General features: G+C 37.5%; 1 protein-coding gene across 2 annotated transcripts in view; it reads left to right on the forward strand.

The window, feature by feature from the left end:
- MYBPC1 (myosin binding protein C1) overlaps positions 1–14,482 on the forward strand; it is an 81,044-nt gene extending 66,562 nt beyond the window's left edge. Inside the window, exons 27-33 of one of the 2 annotated variants that reach the window (XM_084511866.1) lie at positions 308–447; positions 2,221–2,380; positions 3,911–4,047; positions 4,774–4,960; positions 9,848–9,906; positions 11,355–11,394; positions 13,707–14,482. In XM_084511866.1, coding sequence (XP_084367992.1) covers positions 308–447; positions 2,221–2,380; positions 3,911–4,047; positions 4,774–4,960; positions 9,848–9,906; positions 11,355–11,375 — 704 coding nt within the window. In that variant the 3' untranslated portion in view covers positions 11,376–11,394; positions 13,707–14,482. The remainder of the gene's footprint in view (positions 1–307; positions 448–2,220; positions 2,381–3,910; positions 4,048–4,773; positions 4,961–9,847; positions 9,907–11,354; positions 11,395–13,706) is intronic. The other variant, XM_084511867.1, reaches the window with a different exon arrangement.
- The last annotated feature ends 4,359 nt before the right edge of the window (positions 14,483–18,841 follow it).

The following is an 18,841-nucleotide window of genomic DNA, read 5'->3' on the forward strand; positions in this document are numbered from 1 at the left end:
GTAATTTCTTTTTCAAAATATCATGTCCTTCTGCAACTAAAGAGCATATGCACATTATAAACCATACTCACAAAGTGGTCCAGTTAGGTTTTTCATGATTCTGATATGGGTTAACTGTTGAAAGTTTTATTTTGCAGTCTCATCATTCTTTGGACATTGGGTTTGGCATATACATGTGTAAGAGAGAAAGAAAATAAAGTGGAAGGTGTGTGTAGAAAAGAGACAGCAACAAAGTGGAAGGTGTATAGGAAGCAGAGAGAGAAAACAAATATAATGGAAAATGTCATATCCCATATTTTCATTACAGATCGCCCTGGCCCACCAGAAATTGTAACTATTGAGGATGTGTGGGGAGAGAATGTAAATTTATCATGGAAGCCACCAAAAGATGATGGCAATGCTGCCATTACAGGGTACACTATTCAAAAAGCGGATAAGAAGAGTATGGTAAGTAAATAAGATGCTTGAAAGGCTGATGTACTTATGAAACTGTTCTTTTTAAAATAAAAAGCCTTACATGTTTAATTAATGAAGGGGGACAAATCATTGGTTGATGTTCAGGAAATCTTCAAGGAATATCTAAAGTTTCTAAGAATCCCATCTCTAAAACCTAGAGATGTTTTCAGATGATGTAAAAGAGTAAACAGGAAAGGACAGGTGGATTAGAGAGAACTAATTCCAGGTTGCTAGTAGAATCAAAATGTGGGGCTACTGATTTCAAACCTGTAATGGCATATTGTATTAGTCACTACAACTCCTTATGACTCATGGCAAAATGGTACAATGTCATTTGTAAACTGCTTTGAGATTTAGTGACAAAAAGAGCAACATGTTCATTTTAATTTTTATTTTACTTATTATTATTTTATTATTTATTTTAATTTTTATTATTTTCATTAAACTAACATGAATTTTATGCCTCACTAAAAGAAGGTATTTTGGATTCTTACATTTAACACTTATTGCTAATTGAAACACTGGAAATTTAGGATGATATTTTGGGCATTGTTTAAGGGAAACTTTTTGCACACACCCCTAAAATTCATTATGTTGATCTGCTTCATGGTCTGATCAATGAATTCCTCATGTTTCTCTGCTTCCCTTCCCATTCTTCTTTTTTTTTTTTTTTCTTTCTCTTCAAATTGTATGATGAGGTAATCTGTGTACAGTGACTAGAAAAATGATGCCCCCTGTCCTTAAGTTACTGTGTTAAGGAGAACACAACAACAGCAGTGTCTAGGGGCCAGTGTGTCATGGGTCATTCTGGTCATAGTTCCCCCATATTCTCTGGTGCTGAATTCTGCATTTCTAGTACAGCTGGCCTTCCACAGGAAACCATTTTCTCAAAGGACAGCTCTTTAGCTATAGGTCCTCAGAGGAATACAGAAAACACCTCAAGTTACATGGGATGATGTTCAGATTTCTCAGAAATTGATGGAAGTAAATGAAGGCAACCAAATATCAACACAAACTGTGGCACAGGAAACTTGGCACAAGTGGGTTTTCAGAAAAGCAGAAAAACTCTGCAGGGTAGAGTAAGGAAAAGCAAGAATGTTTTGTGGTCATACTGCATTTTGTGTTAGATGTATGTTTAGCATTAACCTCTTTTATATCAGGTGCTATGTAGGTATTGTGTACTAGGATAGGCGTCCTGCTACTGCTGCAAGACCAAAACACTAAAACTCATCTCCCCATCTGAGCCTTAAGATATGCCTTTTGCTGCAGAAAAACATGGATGAAATTATATTTCTCATGAATGTTCAGCTTGTGGAAAAGGGAGTAGGTTAGTGTGTTGTCCTTGTGTGAACACAAGTCATTGTGGAGGGCTTTTCCCCATCTGCAGGTTTTTTTGTCCACTACAGTATTTTCTCTGTCAGCAGCGTGTAAGAGGAATGAAGGAGCTTGACCCTGCTTGCACAGGACAACATTTGTAATATTAAATTTTCTAAAATGAACCCTTCCAGCTAACACAGCATAACCATTCAGTATGATTCACTGCCATTTGGCCTTCACTGTACAATGCTGAACTCTGATATTCTCATAACCACTCACATCAGATGGAATAGTTAATTACTGTCAGCTTCACTAACTTAGTATTCATTGACATGCCTTTAATAGAAAATCTTACTCCCACCAGCTTGATGGTCCTTCCAAACAGTGTCTGGGTTAGAAGCGCAGTGTGCTGCGGGGAAGCTTAGCCTCTGTGTTTCTGTGTTTCAGGAATGGTTCACGGTAATTGAGCACTACCACCGCACCAGTGCCACCATTAATGAGCTCGTCATAGGAAACGAGTACTACTTCCGGATCTTCGCTGAAAACATGTGCGGCCTCAGCGAGGATGCAACAATGACCAAAGAGAGTGCTCTGATTGCAAAAGATGGTTAGCTAATTAGCCTTTCCTTATCAAAAGGGTTGGGGTGTGTTCAGAGTCTGGGAAGACATTAGAGGTAAAAGGCCGTCGATCAGGTACAAGCAACAGCTAGTACATTTCATATTAGGGCTTTTTTGTTTGTCCATATAGTTAATAGTTTTGTGTATGTGCTTGTTTTGTTTTGTGTTTTAATCAAGTGAGATATTTCTTCCATACTCTGTCACTTCCTGTGATCTTGGACATCATACTCGTGTCACCACTGGCAGACCTAAGTAACTGAGCTGGAAGAGGAGCACAGCTCTGTTAGCAGCAGTGGGCCACTGCCTCCCAGTGGAGACCCAGCTCCAACTGTGCAAATGCTCCAGTCCGTTTCGGGGGCAGCATCCAACAGTTAAGCTTAACTGCCTGCTTCACATCTCTTGCAGGTGGAGCTGGAAAAACTGAATCCCTGCTGTCAGAAGTCCTGACATTTCAGAAGTTGTCAGCTTGGAATGGCAATTTAAACATGAAATAAATAAATATATAATCTAACTGCCCTTTTATGGAAGGGAAATTCCAGAAATGGGTGGTTTAGCAGAAGAAAATCAAATCAGATCAGTTCTGTTTGTCTCAAATGAGTATATGACTGCCATGACGTAGAGGACAGACAACCCATACCGCCCACACAGATAGGCTGAAGGACGGGAGATCAGGGGTACCGGAACCCACTTCTATTAAGAAAAACAAACAAACAAACAAATTGTTTTTCTATTAGAAACTGGATCACAAACAAAAGCAGGGCTATAGGAATTGCTTTTAATCTCTGCCTACTTGCTCCTGCCATGAGAGTAAGTATCAGGCTTAAGCTGCATTGAAGCCAGTAAGAAACCTTGCAGGTTGAAAAAAAAAAAAAAAAAAAGATGTTTAGTGTTGGCTGTGCACAGGAATAGATGTCAATCTGTCCAGCTGGTTTAAATGCCAGCTTAGTTTATGGGCGAAGGTTATTTACTGATGTTAATCTGCATTACAGAGCAGGGATAAAGTGTCAGTGGCAAACTGGGTTTTACTACCAGGCTTTTCTTGCACAGAAACAGCATCCATGAGGGCATCTGTATTGTTAGTGGACTGCATGAAGCAGATGGATTTTCAGATATGGAGCCAGGCAGATCAGAGCAAACTGTGAAAAGCAATTGGCAGCAGAGTGAACACGCTGAGACACACAGTGTCAAGGCAGACATTCTGCAGTGCAGCAGACAGGACCCATGCTGTTCTGTAATGTATAGGTCAGTCAGGCAAAGAAATTGAATATATGTGTATTATTTTTTACACCACCTACAGACAGACACCAGACAGACAAGCCCTCAGACCTCAATCCTACAGCATGACCAAGGGCGATAGTCACTTCCCAGGACCCCTTCTAGCCTCCCATATGAGTTCAATTACTACGGCAGGCTGGTTCCTGGCATCAGGACAGGCAGACTCTGGAGTTTCTTAAGATGCTTGGGTATTTAGCTACACTACAATACTCATCTTTCTAAATGTATTGTTTTCATTTCATAGGTAAAGTCTACAAATACCCAGTTTACGATGATTTTGACTTCAGTGAACGACCATTGTTTACCCAGCCTCTCATTAACACGTATGCTGTAGCTGGTTACAATGCTACTTTGAACTGCAGTGTTCGGGGCAACCCCAAGGTACAGCAAGCTCACAGCAATATCCATTAACACCGAGAAAGTTAACCTAATTTGTCTTACAAGCCAAGCTGAATTAAAGAATGCTAACCCAGGGAAAGGACAAAACTTCATGAAAAGGCTGGGCTGTACAGGGACCAGAACTGATGATAGTAAAGGTTGTTATTAAAATAAAGCTATAATTATTCTATAAAAAGCTAATTATGCTTTAAGTAAGTGCATTGCAAAAATACTCATTGGTTCTCAGATGCATTGTCTCCCAGTTTATTTTGAGTTTTGCCTTTTTGAGATTTATTTTCTGATATGATTGATTGATCTAGTAAAATGGGAACTCTAGAGCATTTATGTCCACTTTTTAGAGTTTCTGTCTGTTCCTTCTGTAAACTGCAGTTAAAAACATCCTTTGCTTATTGACTTAGACTAATTGGAAGTCAAAAGATATGGCTGAGGTGTTTGTTGTTATTACACAGCACCCCTTATATTGATAACAGGCTTATGTTTATGACTTTAATGATGTGATTGAAACTGCACTGAAAACACATGCTTTAAAACAAAGGCATGATGTAGCCCGTGTTTGTTTGAGTTAACCATTATTTATTTTCCATGACTGTTTTATCTATTTTGCATCATTTCTGGATTATTCAGCTTTAACAGAACATCACAAACAATGGTAAAAATATTTGCTTTCATAGATTTGTGCATGTGGGTTTTCGTTTGTTTCTACCACAGCCCAAAATAACCTGGCTGAAAAACAAAGTCATTATAATGAATGACCCAAGGTACCGAATGTTCAGCAACCAAGGTGTCTGTACCTTGGAGATCCGCAAACCCAGTCCATATGATGGAGGCACTTACACCTGCCGAGCAGTCAACGAACTTGGAGAGGCAGAAGTTGATTGCAAACTGGAAGTAAAAGGTAAGAGTTTTAAATCATTGCAAATGCACTGTTTGTTTGAACAAACTCTTCATGGGAGACACACGTGTGCAAGGCAAAAGGGAGTTTAAACAATTTTTTTTTCCACAGGTGAAAATAATAACTTGGTGTTAGTACAGAATAAACTACATTGGTAGTTTTGTTTTCCTTTTGAGGGCTGTGTTGTATTTATACTGCATCACTTTTTATTTCTTATTTTTATTTTTTCCCCAACCCCAATTCATACATTCAGTGTTTGCAAGAACTCTTTCACAAGTGACACAATGTTAGAATATAACTCTCAGATCTCTGACGCTTACCTGATAAACTCTAGTAAGACTCAGCCATAGAGCTCTTTGAAAATGCATTAAAAATCATCTTGAATAGGATACGGATCTCTCAAGGAAATGGCAGTTTTGTCTGCTTTAAAATGATGTATTAAACAAACACATTTGTTTCTAAAGGAAGATTCTTAATGTAGTTTGTTAGCAAAGCCATGCAGCAAAAAGAAACAAACAATACTGTTCTCAAGTACACAAGCTAGTTGATATACTTCCTGTATTTGCTTTAGGAACAAAACATTTAAAAATGAATTTTCAAGTACAGGTAAGGGGAAAAAAGTAGGTCAGACCTTTACCACTGACAACAAATCTTTATTTTCATCAAATAGAAACATTCTTGTGAATTCCAGGCGATTTGGCATTGTCTGGGATACCATGAATGGCAATAAGATTTGGATTGGACTACTAATGGTAGGCTGTATTTTTCAGAAAACTACTTCCTAGGAAAAGATGGGGTCATATTTAGTTGGAACCCAAAAGGCTTTTGCTTCATGGAAGTTTGAGATTGTAAGGGTGGAAAGCTGCCTAAAGCCAGCCAATAAAAAGTGTCTCCGTCAGGAATTTAGAGAGAATTTAGGCTATCTGAATATTGGCCTAATTTTATTATTGTCATCATGCTTGTCTGTACAGAAAGCCATACTATTTAACATCCTTATGCACTGCACTGTGTTTATTTTAGGTTTCAGTTTCCATTTTCTGAGGTATCCTGTCCCACAGCTCAAATTTGCTAGCAAGAAGCCATTTCAATAAATGCTGGGTCTATGAATTTGAACATTTAACTAAGATAATGGAAGTATGCGTAATATCATGTTTCTTAATTGTCATGACTTATTAAGTTGTTGTCTTTGAAAGGTAATGTACACATCTTCGATGTATGAATCTTTTCCATGATCACAAGCAAACTTTCTATTTACAGCATAGCAGAAGACCTCATCACTGGAGAAGGTTGCTTCATCTATATTTTTTTTTATACTGAAAGGCAAGAGCCAAGTTAGTTTTGCTATTCCATCAAGCTTTCTAGTATTTGGACAATGCTATCAGATGCACTTTTTTTTTTTTTTGGGGGGTGGTCCTTTGGGGATCCAGGAGTGAGTTGGACTCAATGATCCTTGTGGGTCCCTTCCAATTCAGATATTCTGTGATTATATGATTCTGAGTCCCCAAGTATTAAAATCCTTTCCCACATTTACACTTTCAGCACTTTGCTTGTAGTACAACCATATTTTACGTTTTAAAAGTATGAAGCTTTTTATTTGTCATCTGTTTATTTTATTTTATTTTATTTTTACAATTGATGTGTAGAATACCATAAAATGTTTTTAAGGAGGAAAAAAAAAGCTAATCTGTCAAGTTTAGGAACTGAAAATTTTTTCCGTTGATTACATATTATTCTTCAGTAACTGCTTTTACAGCTGTTGTGAAATACAGTTGTTTCTGTTAATCTTGAAACTTTTTTTTTCACTGAACTGCGTTGAAATATAGTTTGCTGCTTTTGAAGCATGATATACACCCAATGTCTTCACTCAGCCTCCCTTTATATGCAAGTTTCCAAGATTTTGTTCAGCATCAGTGGAAGTTGCTCTGTGTTAGTGTTCTTAAGAGCCAGGCATGGAGTGATTTTGCCTTTCACCAATACTGATAGGAATTTAATTTCTTACTATTGCACATTTACATACTGGAATGTGAAATACACTGAAAATTATTAGATGCTTTTCCAGTCAATTAAAAGTAATTTCTCTAGGGGGAAAAACAAAACCAAAAAACATGTTCTATTCACTAAAGTGGTTACTAGGTGCATTTGAGATTATGTCTTTGAGGATTTTTTCTGACAAGTATTCACCTAATTTTCCTACTTGTCGTTCTCTGAGTAGTGTTCTGAAACAGGGAGCACACGATCCATGATGTTTGCAGGCTGCCTACTTTCCCATCTGCAGCTGATTCTTTCTACAACAGTTGCACTAAAGATTTTATTAAAAATAAATAGATTAATTAAAATATATATTTTTAAATTTATATACACATATGTCAACATGGCAACAAATATTTAGGGTAAATAACACTGAGAGTAGTGAAGCGTGAGAATTCCTGTAGAGGTTGTAGAGCTTTAGGTACTATGAGCCTTTAAGAGCAGCTTAGAGGAATGACTGCAGTAAAATTTATTGTTTGGGTTATGGTATGTACTAAATGATATCTCAAGATTGCTTCCAGCTCTGTGATTTTACATGTAAGTCAGTTCTTAATGTTGTCAACACACCCTACCACCTCAGTTAAATTCAAGCATCCCTCCAATCATTTATCCCAAAGGAAACCTTGGATAGATGCATGAGCATGATATCATGTCCTAAGGGCTGCAGTAGTCATCCTATTAGCTGGTTGAAGTACATCCTACAGTCTCACTTGCTCTGGCACTGCGCCTCCGGGTTGTAGTTGAACCTACCAACATTGATTGCTACAGTGAGAATGAGGATGTAAGAAATACTCCCTGTAGACAAAATTTAATCAATCCTTCCTATCTTTTAAGCAAAACCCATTGATTGCAATACATTTGTAGCACAGACATTTCTACATTCATAAATATCTTTTTTTTTTTTTTTTTTTTCCTCAAAGAAGTAACATTTTCTGGAAAAGATCAACTGAAAAATTGATGCTACAGACATCTTCCTCAGAACATTTTATTCTACAGTGTTTTGTGTTTATATCACGTCTGAAGGAAGTCCTCCAAAATGCAGTCTGTTATTCAGCATCCAATCTGGATCATGTGTTGTCTCTCTCTTCTTAGCTATGTGACAGGCTGCTTCATTAACCCAAAATCTCACCTTCCCTAGTTAACTGTTTTGGAGCCCAGTCTCCTGTCAACCATCACCTACTGTAGTACCACTTCCCACCACACCTCTTTGGTCTGTGTGTCTCTCCCAACACTTCAGGCTGCAACTCCTTGCCCTCGCTGAGATTCCTCTATGCATTCTGGCAGGAAAATTGGCCACTGTTTTAAGTGTCCTGTTTGAAGACTGCTCAGATTAGCAATTTGTGGGGTTTAGACATCTGTTGTAAGTGTTCAGTGCTGACGCTCTTAATGTGACTGGCAGTTCAGCTGATGAATTCAAAGGGAATAGGATTAGGCAGAGACAGCAGCTGTAGCTTGGCAAACCAGTTAGGCTCAGGGTTTGCTATATGATACAGACAAATACAACTGAGTATTAAATGATCGGAGCATAAAAACATAATTGAACCTTATTTCAACCTTCTATTGACTTTTGTGTTGAACTCTCCTTCTCTTAAGTTTCCCAGCCTGTTTGTTCATTTAGGAGGGCTCTTTGGATGACTGCACACCACAATGACGCACAGTGTTATGGATTCTGACTCACTGGAAATGGATTGCAGTGTGTGCGTGTGTGTGTATGCACACTTATATGTATAGCTTTAAACTGGTTCAGCTTTAGTCCAGCAAGTAACAATCAGGGTATGAATTTGTAATATTGAGGTACAGTTGAATGGTGCCTGAATAGGATCACCAGGCTCAAGGCAATGTTATGTATCTGGTGAATGTATGAACTACAGTGGTCAGTGGTATTATTACAAATCCTGGTTTTGTAACTCACACTAAAGATCACTATACCATGCAATAATATACACTGCAGTACGTAAATCTTCCTTACGACGGAGAAAAGAAGCTCTAGCCAACTATTTCTGAGTTGTTGGAGATCTGAAGTTTACCATGCATATATACATATGCGCATATATATATTTGTCCAGTTCTAGGATTATCCTGGAAGAATTACTGACAGAACAGTTTAGGATTTTGGATTTTGCATAGTATTTGACCAACAGAGCAGCTATGGATATTCTGAGTATTATCAATATGCTACAATTTTCTAGTTTTCTATTTATATAACTCCTAGTCGTTATTAAATTTAATACTTATTTCTTTAATGTTTTCATGGTAGTTATTTAATAATAATATAAAATCCTTGTTTTATCCTCAAAAAGGTTCTACATTTACTGAATTTATTTCAGATGGACATTACATCACTCTTCCATTTTCAGTTTTGCTGAGTGAACTTAAAGAAGGCTGCTCAGTACAATTGCATGTACAACGCCTTTTTTATAAATATGCTGTGCTGAAAATGTAATGTAATAGAACTTAGAGATAAGAGTAACTCTACCTTTATCTTTAAAGATGATGCACAAACTGAATTTTATGATATATTTTTCATACTCATCTTACTAAGGAAAATAAAAAACGTATGTCTTATTTTGTTTAGGTAGATCCTTAAATATGGCTATGAATTTCTCTTTATTGTAAGGACATATTTTCTTTTCATTGACCTCAGTGAAGCTGATAAGATTCAGTTAAAGAACTGTGCTTTTTACCATGATACATGTTTTTGGAGTATGTCTGTCTTAAGAGTGAAATCAAGCTTGGTGATCACTGATAGATTGATTGTAGTGAAGATGCTGTATGAGAAATATTAATAAATATGGTGTTAAAGTCAATTTGGAAGAATTTCAAATGCGAATAAATACCACTATAAATATTCTAATTCTGCAGTGATATATCAAGGAGTAATTAACGCAGGAGAACCATTCTTCTTGGCGGGGAATAACCAGGTTTATAATAAGCATACTCCTCTGGACATTCCATCTCATTCCCTTCCTCTCTTTTCACATTCAAACTCATTTTCTGCATGCAAAGTGTGTATTTATTTGCTTTTTTAGAATAAACTAGCTGGTGTCTCATGGCATACAATGTTTATGTCACATGAGCAACGAAGGCCAAATTAATCAAGAATATAGGAATTTAACAACAGAGTTACAAAAATTTTAGCCATGCATCTACTATGCCACTGGGCATAGAACTTGGACGTATGAAGAATTGTTTAATGACTGTGACTATCATTGACCTGAACGCCTAGACCTTTCCAAAAGGCAGAATTTTGCATCTCAAAAACCAGATCTTGGTTAGTTTGCAGAATTACTGAAATATCAGAAGTATCATAAAGTCATTTGCTGTGCTTAAAAGGCATTCTTTATTACAGATTTGGTTTTGGTTACAAATTAGTGCTCTGAATGATAATCTATGCCTGAACTTAAACTACAGGATCTAGGGGAAAAATCCTGATCCAATTGAAATCAGTAGAAATTTTATACTTAAAAACATATATTTTTATTTAATTGCCTTTACAGTTTATTTTAAATTTGGGTTCATTGGGATTACAATTGCAGAGAATTTGGTCATTTCAATAGAAATATGTTTTCTTGCAACCTTACCCAAATCCAGAATATTAGCAGAGCAGTTTTAAAATGGTAGAAATGCCCAGAAAGTACTCTCCAGTGTTTTATACATCCAAATTTACTATTTCAAAATGAAATATGCTAAGAAATTAGGCTAGACAATGTTCTTGCAGTATTTGAAGTAGTAAGGTATTTTTTTTTAAATGGCTACAATAGGTATAAAGTCGAGTGCTTCTATATATGTATACATATATATGTATATATGGATGTATTATAGAGTCAAAATGTTTAATTAAAGGTAAAGACACCTATAGAGTAAATGGCATGTTTTAGGTAATGTAAATGTGGATATGTGACAAAGTACATACTTTAGTACACAGGTACGTAATTAGTCTGTACTTGATTATTTTGCCTTACAGAGTTTCAACATATATATATATGTTTCAGTGTTATGTGTGTGCTTTTTTTTCCCCTGGTGGAAAATACTATATATATATATGTGTTAGCTTCTTTGAAGCTACATTTGGAAACTATTACAATAAATGTCATTTGCATAATTTGGTTATCATCTATACTGTAGACTAATTACAGGATTTATAGTTACTTGTACATATTAATATAGCTTTTACATATTAATGATAATTTTGAAGTGGAACTGGATCCCCACCTTTTACTCTCCATGTGTTTCAATTCCCACATTATTTTACTGACTAAGGATTAAAACATCATCTTGGCATAATCGTAAGCATAATTTCACTCAACATTTTCTCTCTACTTTTGTGTTTGAGATTAAATTGTTACTTCTCTTTCTCTCTCTCCCTTAGTTACACAGTAAGGATTTTTGAATGTATATTGTCATCTAAGGTAAGCTTTCATATGGTACTTGCATATGAAGCTTATGTCTGTTTACACGTCATACAAAGTCTTGCCTAGTATGGCATGATTTTCATTACATCACTTAATGAAAATGTTTTTGAAATGAGTAGCATGATAGTTTTAATGCATGTAAAATCAGATTTGTATAATAATTGCTTGTTACAGTAATCCCTGTTAGTAGCACCTCCCACTACTTTCTATCAGCGCATGTTCCAATGGAATTTAACACAAGCACAAGTTAGCATGAATAAAACGCATTTTGCATTTACAGTCATTTATTTTCATGTAGGAATATACCTCTACATAAATGAAATATTTATTCAACATTTAATTCCATTTAAAAATTAATGATTCATATCACCATTTGCACTACATGAGTTGAAAAGAATGCTAAAAAGCATGCATCTTTTTGTCTGCATTGTGCATCTATCTACATGTAAGTTCGGGAGTCTTGCAACAATGCAACTGTTAAGTGAGATAGTACAGTCTCATAATCACTAGTAACTAATTGGTTAATCCTTGTGTCAATAAAGGTTATAAATACCTAAAATTGGCACTCAGGATAAATGCTGTATGTAAGTATCAGCTCAGTTGCATTTAGCTGAAGCATTCACAGACAGTGATGTCTTCATCCTGACAATGTACTTTTGCTTTAAAACTTTATGCATGTTCCAGAAGAGGCTGAGAAGGTAAGTACAGTTATCAATGGGTGATTTTGCAGCTTGCAGAACAGAATATCTGTGCAGAATTATACAAGGAATAAATATCATTGGTATGTTGCTCTCTTACCACAAATGCCACCCTTCCTCTTGAGAAAGGAGAGCCTCTATTATTTTTAGCAAAATATTTATCTTTTTTTCCCATTGTTTCTGCCACACATCATTTGATTTCAATGAAATTTACAGAAATACCATGTATTTAGTTTCTGCTACAAGTTCCTATTTTTTTTTTTTTCAAATGGCACGAAATTTCAGTTTTAATGTGGATTCTTTGTATTAAATTACTAATTCTACATCAGTGGGATCTGGAGTGTCCTAGCAGGTGTGTTAGACACTATGTGCACATTTTTTCTGGGCAGTGAAATAAATGTTTTGTTTTGGAATCCTAAAACTATTAAACCTACTTAAAAAAATCCTTTGCCTTGTCCATTTTTCCAGAGCATCAAAAAAATCATTGAGTACTTCGACTAGATTTCTTATAAGCCTAGGTTTCTCTCTTAGTGCAGCGATTTAAGTTTGGTTCAGCTTTTTACTCACAGTGGCTAAGCCACAGTAATTAAGCTTATGGACCTAAAAGGCTGGGGATGTTTCTTCTGAACTGACTTTTCAGTGAATACTGATGCTAACCACCACAAAACTGCAAAGTAAATTTTTTTTAAGTTTCTTTTTATAGACAGGAAACAAAATTTGGGCAGGACTAGAGAAAACAAAGAGGGTCTTGTGAGCATGCATTCACTGCTGCAGTTTATGATGACACAAACATGGAGCAAATCTTCAGCTCCCACAGCTTTGAGATCAACCATCACCAGCTCCAAGCTCTGAGAAAGCTTCCCTATGCAGACACCGTATGCTTCAGCACAACATACGGCTTGGCTGTAGAGCAGGGCAGCCCCAGCAGTAAGCAGAGCTTTCAGCGAAGCAAGCTAATTTCATGTCATCTGTTTTTCATTCACAAGTGAATCCAAGATCATTCTTCATACTTCTGCTGGAAATGAAAATTTTGACTTCTGCCAATTCTCTCAGCAGTCTAAATTTAGGCACCTCTATCTAAAATCCTATTTTTTTTTTTTTCCCGTATATATATTTACATGTGTCATCCCAGCTCTTACTTTCAAGCAACGCGGTAAATATTTTGCTAAATACTTACAAACCATTATAAGACCCAGCCCTAAAAGAATTTGAATGTCTCTGCATGTATCCCACAACTGTTTGATATCAGGTGTTTTCTCCATTGTTCCTTCTGTGCTGACTTCCATCTCCAACTGCGCTCCACCCAGCCTAATGGAAATCCAGGAAGGTCGCTTGCAATGAAGCTATTGTGTGGTGAGCAGAGACTTAGCCGAAATGAAATTCACCCTGTGCAAGAGGACAGGAAAGTTCTGTATAATACAGAGATTAAATAATGGCTAATTCTTGTGCTGGGCTTTTGAACAGGGGTGAATTTTATCCCATCTTAAAATGAGAGGTATACAATAGGGACTGATTAAATCTTTACCACTTTAGCCAGAAATTAATGATTCAAACCTTTTTATTGCTCCAGGCATCTTCAGCCTGAAAAATTGTCTTGTCCCTTATTTGTAGGTGGACTTTCATTCTTCAGACTATTAATGGATGGAGTGCCTCCGCATATCATCGATTCGTATATGCGTGAAGTACAGGCAGACAAAACTGAGGGGAAGTGAGAGTCCAACCACAGTGCTTCCTGCCGCCACCCTGGAAACTGGTAGCCAGAATTACAGCATTTTAATTCTTGCATTGACAGAACAAATGTGTGGCTGCAGATTTTTTCTTCTTCTTCTTCTTTTTTTTTCTTTTTTTTTTTTCCCCACCCCATCTTTCTCATTTATTGTTTTGTTTTCCCTACCTGCTCTTACTGAAAAGAAAGAATACGCATGGATTGCTTTGGGGTTGAAATGAGATGAACTGAAGACAACACACACTTTGTAATATTCAGCTTTGTTTTCTGTTTGATATTGTGTTTGTGTTTTTTTGTTTTTTTTTTAATGAGGAAAGAGGAGAACCTGTGTAATAATAAACATGAGGAAGCGGTCAGAGTTGGTACTCGGTGGTACAAAACATACTTTTGCCAGACTGAAAGTACATGGATTAGCCAGTAGCTGTGCAATAAGACCTTTGGAATACATACCTCTTGGATAATGTATTTTATTCACTTGAGAATTGTTTAACAAAATACAGTTTTATTATAATATAATTAATACATGTGTACTTAATGATCACTTACGCTGAACATACCTTCCTTTAGAAGTTTTGATTTTCTAAATCCGGCCCATCAGGCTCTCAACTGAGCTGAAATTGTTTTATTTAATGTATAATAAATATGAAGTGTTTAAGATCTATCAAGTTGTTTTCTGTTTTCTGTTTTTTTTTTTTTTTTTTTTTTTTTTTTTTTTGTCTTGTCCTACTGTATTTCTTATTTAATTTACATGTACCATAAAGCAAGAACTTGAGCCCACCACACAGAGTGGGACACTTCCCTATCATCCTGTCACTTATATACCTGTTCTCACTCCAGCCATATAGATAGTTTTTTTGATCACTGACTAGTGATTGATCCTCAATTACAGTTTATAAAAGCAAGAGTACTAAAACCCGTAGTACTGGTAGTATCTTTTGATGTCAGTACATTTCCAAGCAAACATCTAGCAGTTAGTAATTGTGCAATAATAAATGAATTTGTTACTATGATCCACCACTGCTGAAGCAGTGTTTTTGCATTTGAATTACTGCTTCTTTCACTTTGTGAATCTGAATACCTTTTCTCACTTTTTTTCCTTTTTTTTTTTTTTCTCCTGTAAATCTCACTCATTCTGACATCCTTTATCTTCTTTCTCTCCTTCCTATCAATTTCCTCTATGCTTCTTTCTGTGCAAGGAAGCAGTTCTCCATTCCCAATGAGCCTGGATACCACTCAGTCTGCATTTCAATCTGCCCCTGCAAAAATCTTTTTTTCTGTTTTCTATTCACACCAACACATGAAAGAAAGCAACTTGACTACTAAGAAGAAAATTCCATAAACGATAATTAATTTCTCTTTATTCTGTGTCTCACAAGTGAATTGGGTCTTCCTTCATCTGTTTTGATGCCTAAGAGGTTGTGGGAGAGGGTCAGTTGGGATACGTCACGCAGTTTTAAGCACGCCCCCGATTTAAAATAACACAAGTCTGATGGAATATATTATGGTCAGCACCAAAACTACAGTTATTGTGAGTCTGTGCTTTTCACTAAACTAAGGAGGATATGCATAGCCAGCTTCAAGCTTATTAATCTGCCCCATCTGTCTTAATATACTACACATAATGACCTGGTGGCCAGCACGAATCTCAGCTTCTGTAGGTGCTGCTGATGGAATTAGCCACTCTAATTTGTACCAGATGCCAGCAGTGTTAGCAGACAAGCTGAGCTAAGCTACTTTTCACCGTGTGAACAGCAACCATTATATTCAGATGCCCTTAATTCCTTCCCAGTTGCATTTCCCATCAGCTGCACGTGAGGCTTGAGATGCACACGCCAATACTGAACACTGGGTATTGGGCCGTAGCTGGAATTCAGATGAGCGGCTATTAGTGTGTTATAAATTCATGATTTCACTGAAGGCACTGACCATCCAAGCCTCTGGATTAAAAATTAATTGAATATGACTTTGAGAGGAATGATAGGCTTGGATGGGCTAGGAAAGGAAATCCTAGTAAGTCTAATACAGGTTGCAGAACCTTCATTAGGGAATAACAAAAAACAAAGATTTGATTTATGATGAGTTGCCTGATGGAATTCTCCAGGGATGGTGTTCAACAGATGAAATGAGTGACCAAAATCACAGAATTAATATGAAGGTTAATTTTGAAATCTATAACTAATACCACCTTGGGAGAATGAAGACACAGCAAAGATAAAAACTACAGGTAAAACAACCTGAGAGAATGGAAGCAGCAGCAGGATGTCATGCCGTAGAAGACATGGCCCAATTCTCCCAAGAAGAAATTTCTCCAACGTAAGCTCACGCGGGATTGCCAGGAGATCAGTAAAGTACTGGAGGACAGCAAATAAAACCTGGTCATGTGATATAAAGGAACAGCAAAACGTTAGAGCTCCAGGAGAAGCGAAACTAGTGAAACGATTTTATAGCTTATGGTTGTATTCTGATGTTCAGTAATATGTGAAGCTACTTTAGTCTTCAGGTACTTTCATTATTCACACCACCTGTTTGATATGTACTCTTGCCAAACGACTGTTAGTGTTGAGGTTAGAGTTCAGCCCTCCTTCAGTAGCACAATTTATATGGATTCTCTTTTCCACTCACTTTCACAAACTGCACAGGAATTTAGTACTTTTGAAAACTTTACTTTGGTGTTCAGTTTGACTGAAATACACGTAGGTCAAGGAAAAATATCTGGTATAAGCAGGCAGACCCAAACACATATACACATGTATACATACACAGAAAAAGAAGACGAATCAAAGTTAATTTAAAAAGTTGTATTTATTTTTAAAGAAGCCAGAATATGATATTTTTTGGCTTATTTACTTCTCTTGGCTTGTTCTTCTTGCTCATGAAAGGGCATTTGGCTTATAAATGGTAATGTTGCACAAATTTTCGTCTTGCATCTTTTCTTAAACAGCTGTGCGTGGAGCTGATACAGGTACTGTAGTCACCCATTAACACTGAAAACTCATGGCGAGTGTCAGTCCAGTTTTTTCTCACTGAAAATAATGTCACAAATAAAGAAAATGGAAGAGAAAAACACAAGCAAATCATGTAAAGAATGCTTGAGTCAGGATAAGGAGGTTCATAAGCAGGTCTTCACTGAGAGTCAGATTTACTTATTTCTTTAATATTCCTTTAAAAAAAAGAAAAGTGTTTCTCTAAGCTTCCTGTATTTCCTTTGGGGGGTAAGAAAAGTATAACATTGCTACATTTACAGAGCATTGTTAAGGGAGACTTATTTTATGCATGTCTTTTGTGGCGTTTTGAGATTCTGGAGCAAAAGGCATTCTATTTTAAGCACAGTATACTGACTGTCACTCGGTTTTCATGGCTTGCTTTCCTGACTGACAAGTAAAGCTGTAGCTTTGCTGAAGCAGACAGCATTTAGAAACCAAAGTATATCCTGAATATTGAGGAAGTGCTTGAAGTCTAAGCACACTGGAGTTTAAGTTCTGTGTTCTCTTGTTCTGTGCACTATTGCTGAAAACTTTTGAAAATAAAAACAAACAAACAAACAAACAAAAACAACAAAAAACCTTCCCTGGGTTCAATGATAAATTCAATAGGAAATGTATGTTGTTCTCTACTAATTTCCTAGTTTGTTTTTTCCCCCTCTTATTTTCGCATCTATTACTGAAGCTTAAAATAACTAAAATGGATTCAGTGGTGGTTTGGTTGCAACTCTTACAAACAATATTTTTTTCTTCTTTTCCTCTTGGCATCATAAACAGCTTGATCAATCTCTCCATAAATACCAATACCTTTAAGTTCCTTGACAAAAGTAACGCAAAAGGAATTGCAAGCAGCAGTTTCACCTGTGTTCAAACCCATTGATTCCAATTCACTGGAGATCTGGCTGGTTTTCAATGTCGTGTTTCCATTTTGCCTTTCTCTACTTGGCCATCATTGAATCTTTATTACGTTATGTATTACCCCTTTATCTCCTGGTGGTTCTTCTCTTCTCTGTTTTGGCCCCGAATCCCAGTCACCATATTTTACAGTATTTACTGAATTTGGGACACACCTACTGCGTCAAGAGATTTTGCAACCACCCTTTTGTGCATGTCAAACATTCCTGACCCTTGCAGTAGAGAAAGCGACTCATGAACATATTAACTCCAGCAGACAAAGGGAATCAGCTTATTTGCAATAACAGGAAACTGCTGTGTCCAGGAAACAGTTGTGTCTGGCCAGAAAGCTTCAGCCTCTGGCCCACAATGGAATAATATAGAAAGTGACTCCACCTGATTCTGGGGAGATGCCATTGGGGTATATAATCCTCACTAGAGGTTGCATTTTATACTGTTTGCTTCATCTTTCACACAACTGTATGGTGCTCATCTTCTCTTGGCCACATTTTAAAAAAATCTACCTCCGCAGCAACTCAGGGATATTTATAAAACTGCTTAGGTGACCCATTCAAATAACTTTAAGTGCCACACTTTCTCACAAGGCGTAGCCGCTCTGAAGTGCCTTCTCTAAGCACGTCAAGGAGGTAAAAGAAGCCGTGTACAATATGGTGTTTGGACACTCCATAACTCTGACTGCCGCTCCCCAAGCACAACTCTGATTACCTCCCTGAGTCTGCAGCGAATGTGGGGAGCAGAAAATGCGATAAACATAGTATTTAGCAGGAAAACCACCAGGGGCGAGGGGATTCAACCCACCCCGGGGTGGGAGGCAGACGCCTGGGGGGCTAGAAAATGGCGGCGGGCGGGAGGCACGCGGGGCTCCGACACCTCGACGGCTGCGGGCTCCCGACCCGGGGGTGGCGGAGCCGTAGGGCCAGGGCCACCTGCCCTGAAACGGGGCGGCCGTGAGCTGAGAGCTGTGGGTGAGCGAACCGACAGAGGGAAGACGAAGGAGGAGAAAGAGGAGGAGGGCAAAGGCACTAAGGGACTGGCGGGGCCCCCTCAGGCTGGGCAGCCGCGGGGCGTCGGCCCCTTCCGTCTCCTGCTGCTGCCTCAGCCCCGCCCCGAGCGGCGGTGGCGGC

The sequence above is a fragment of the Aythya ferina genome, assembly GCF_964211825.1.
Source record: "Aythya ferina genome assembly, chromosome: 1".
Classification (NCBI taxonomy): Eukaryota; Metazoa; Chordata; class Aves; order Anseriformes; family Anatidae; genus Aythya; species Aythya ferina.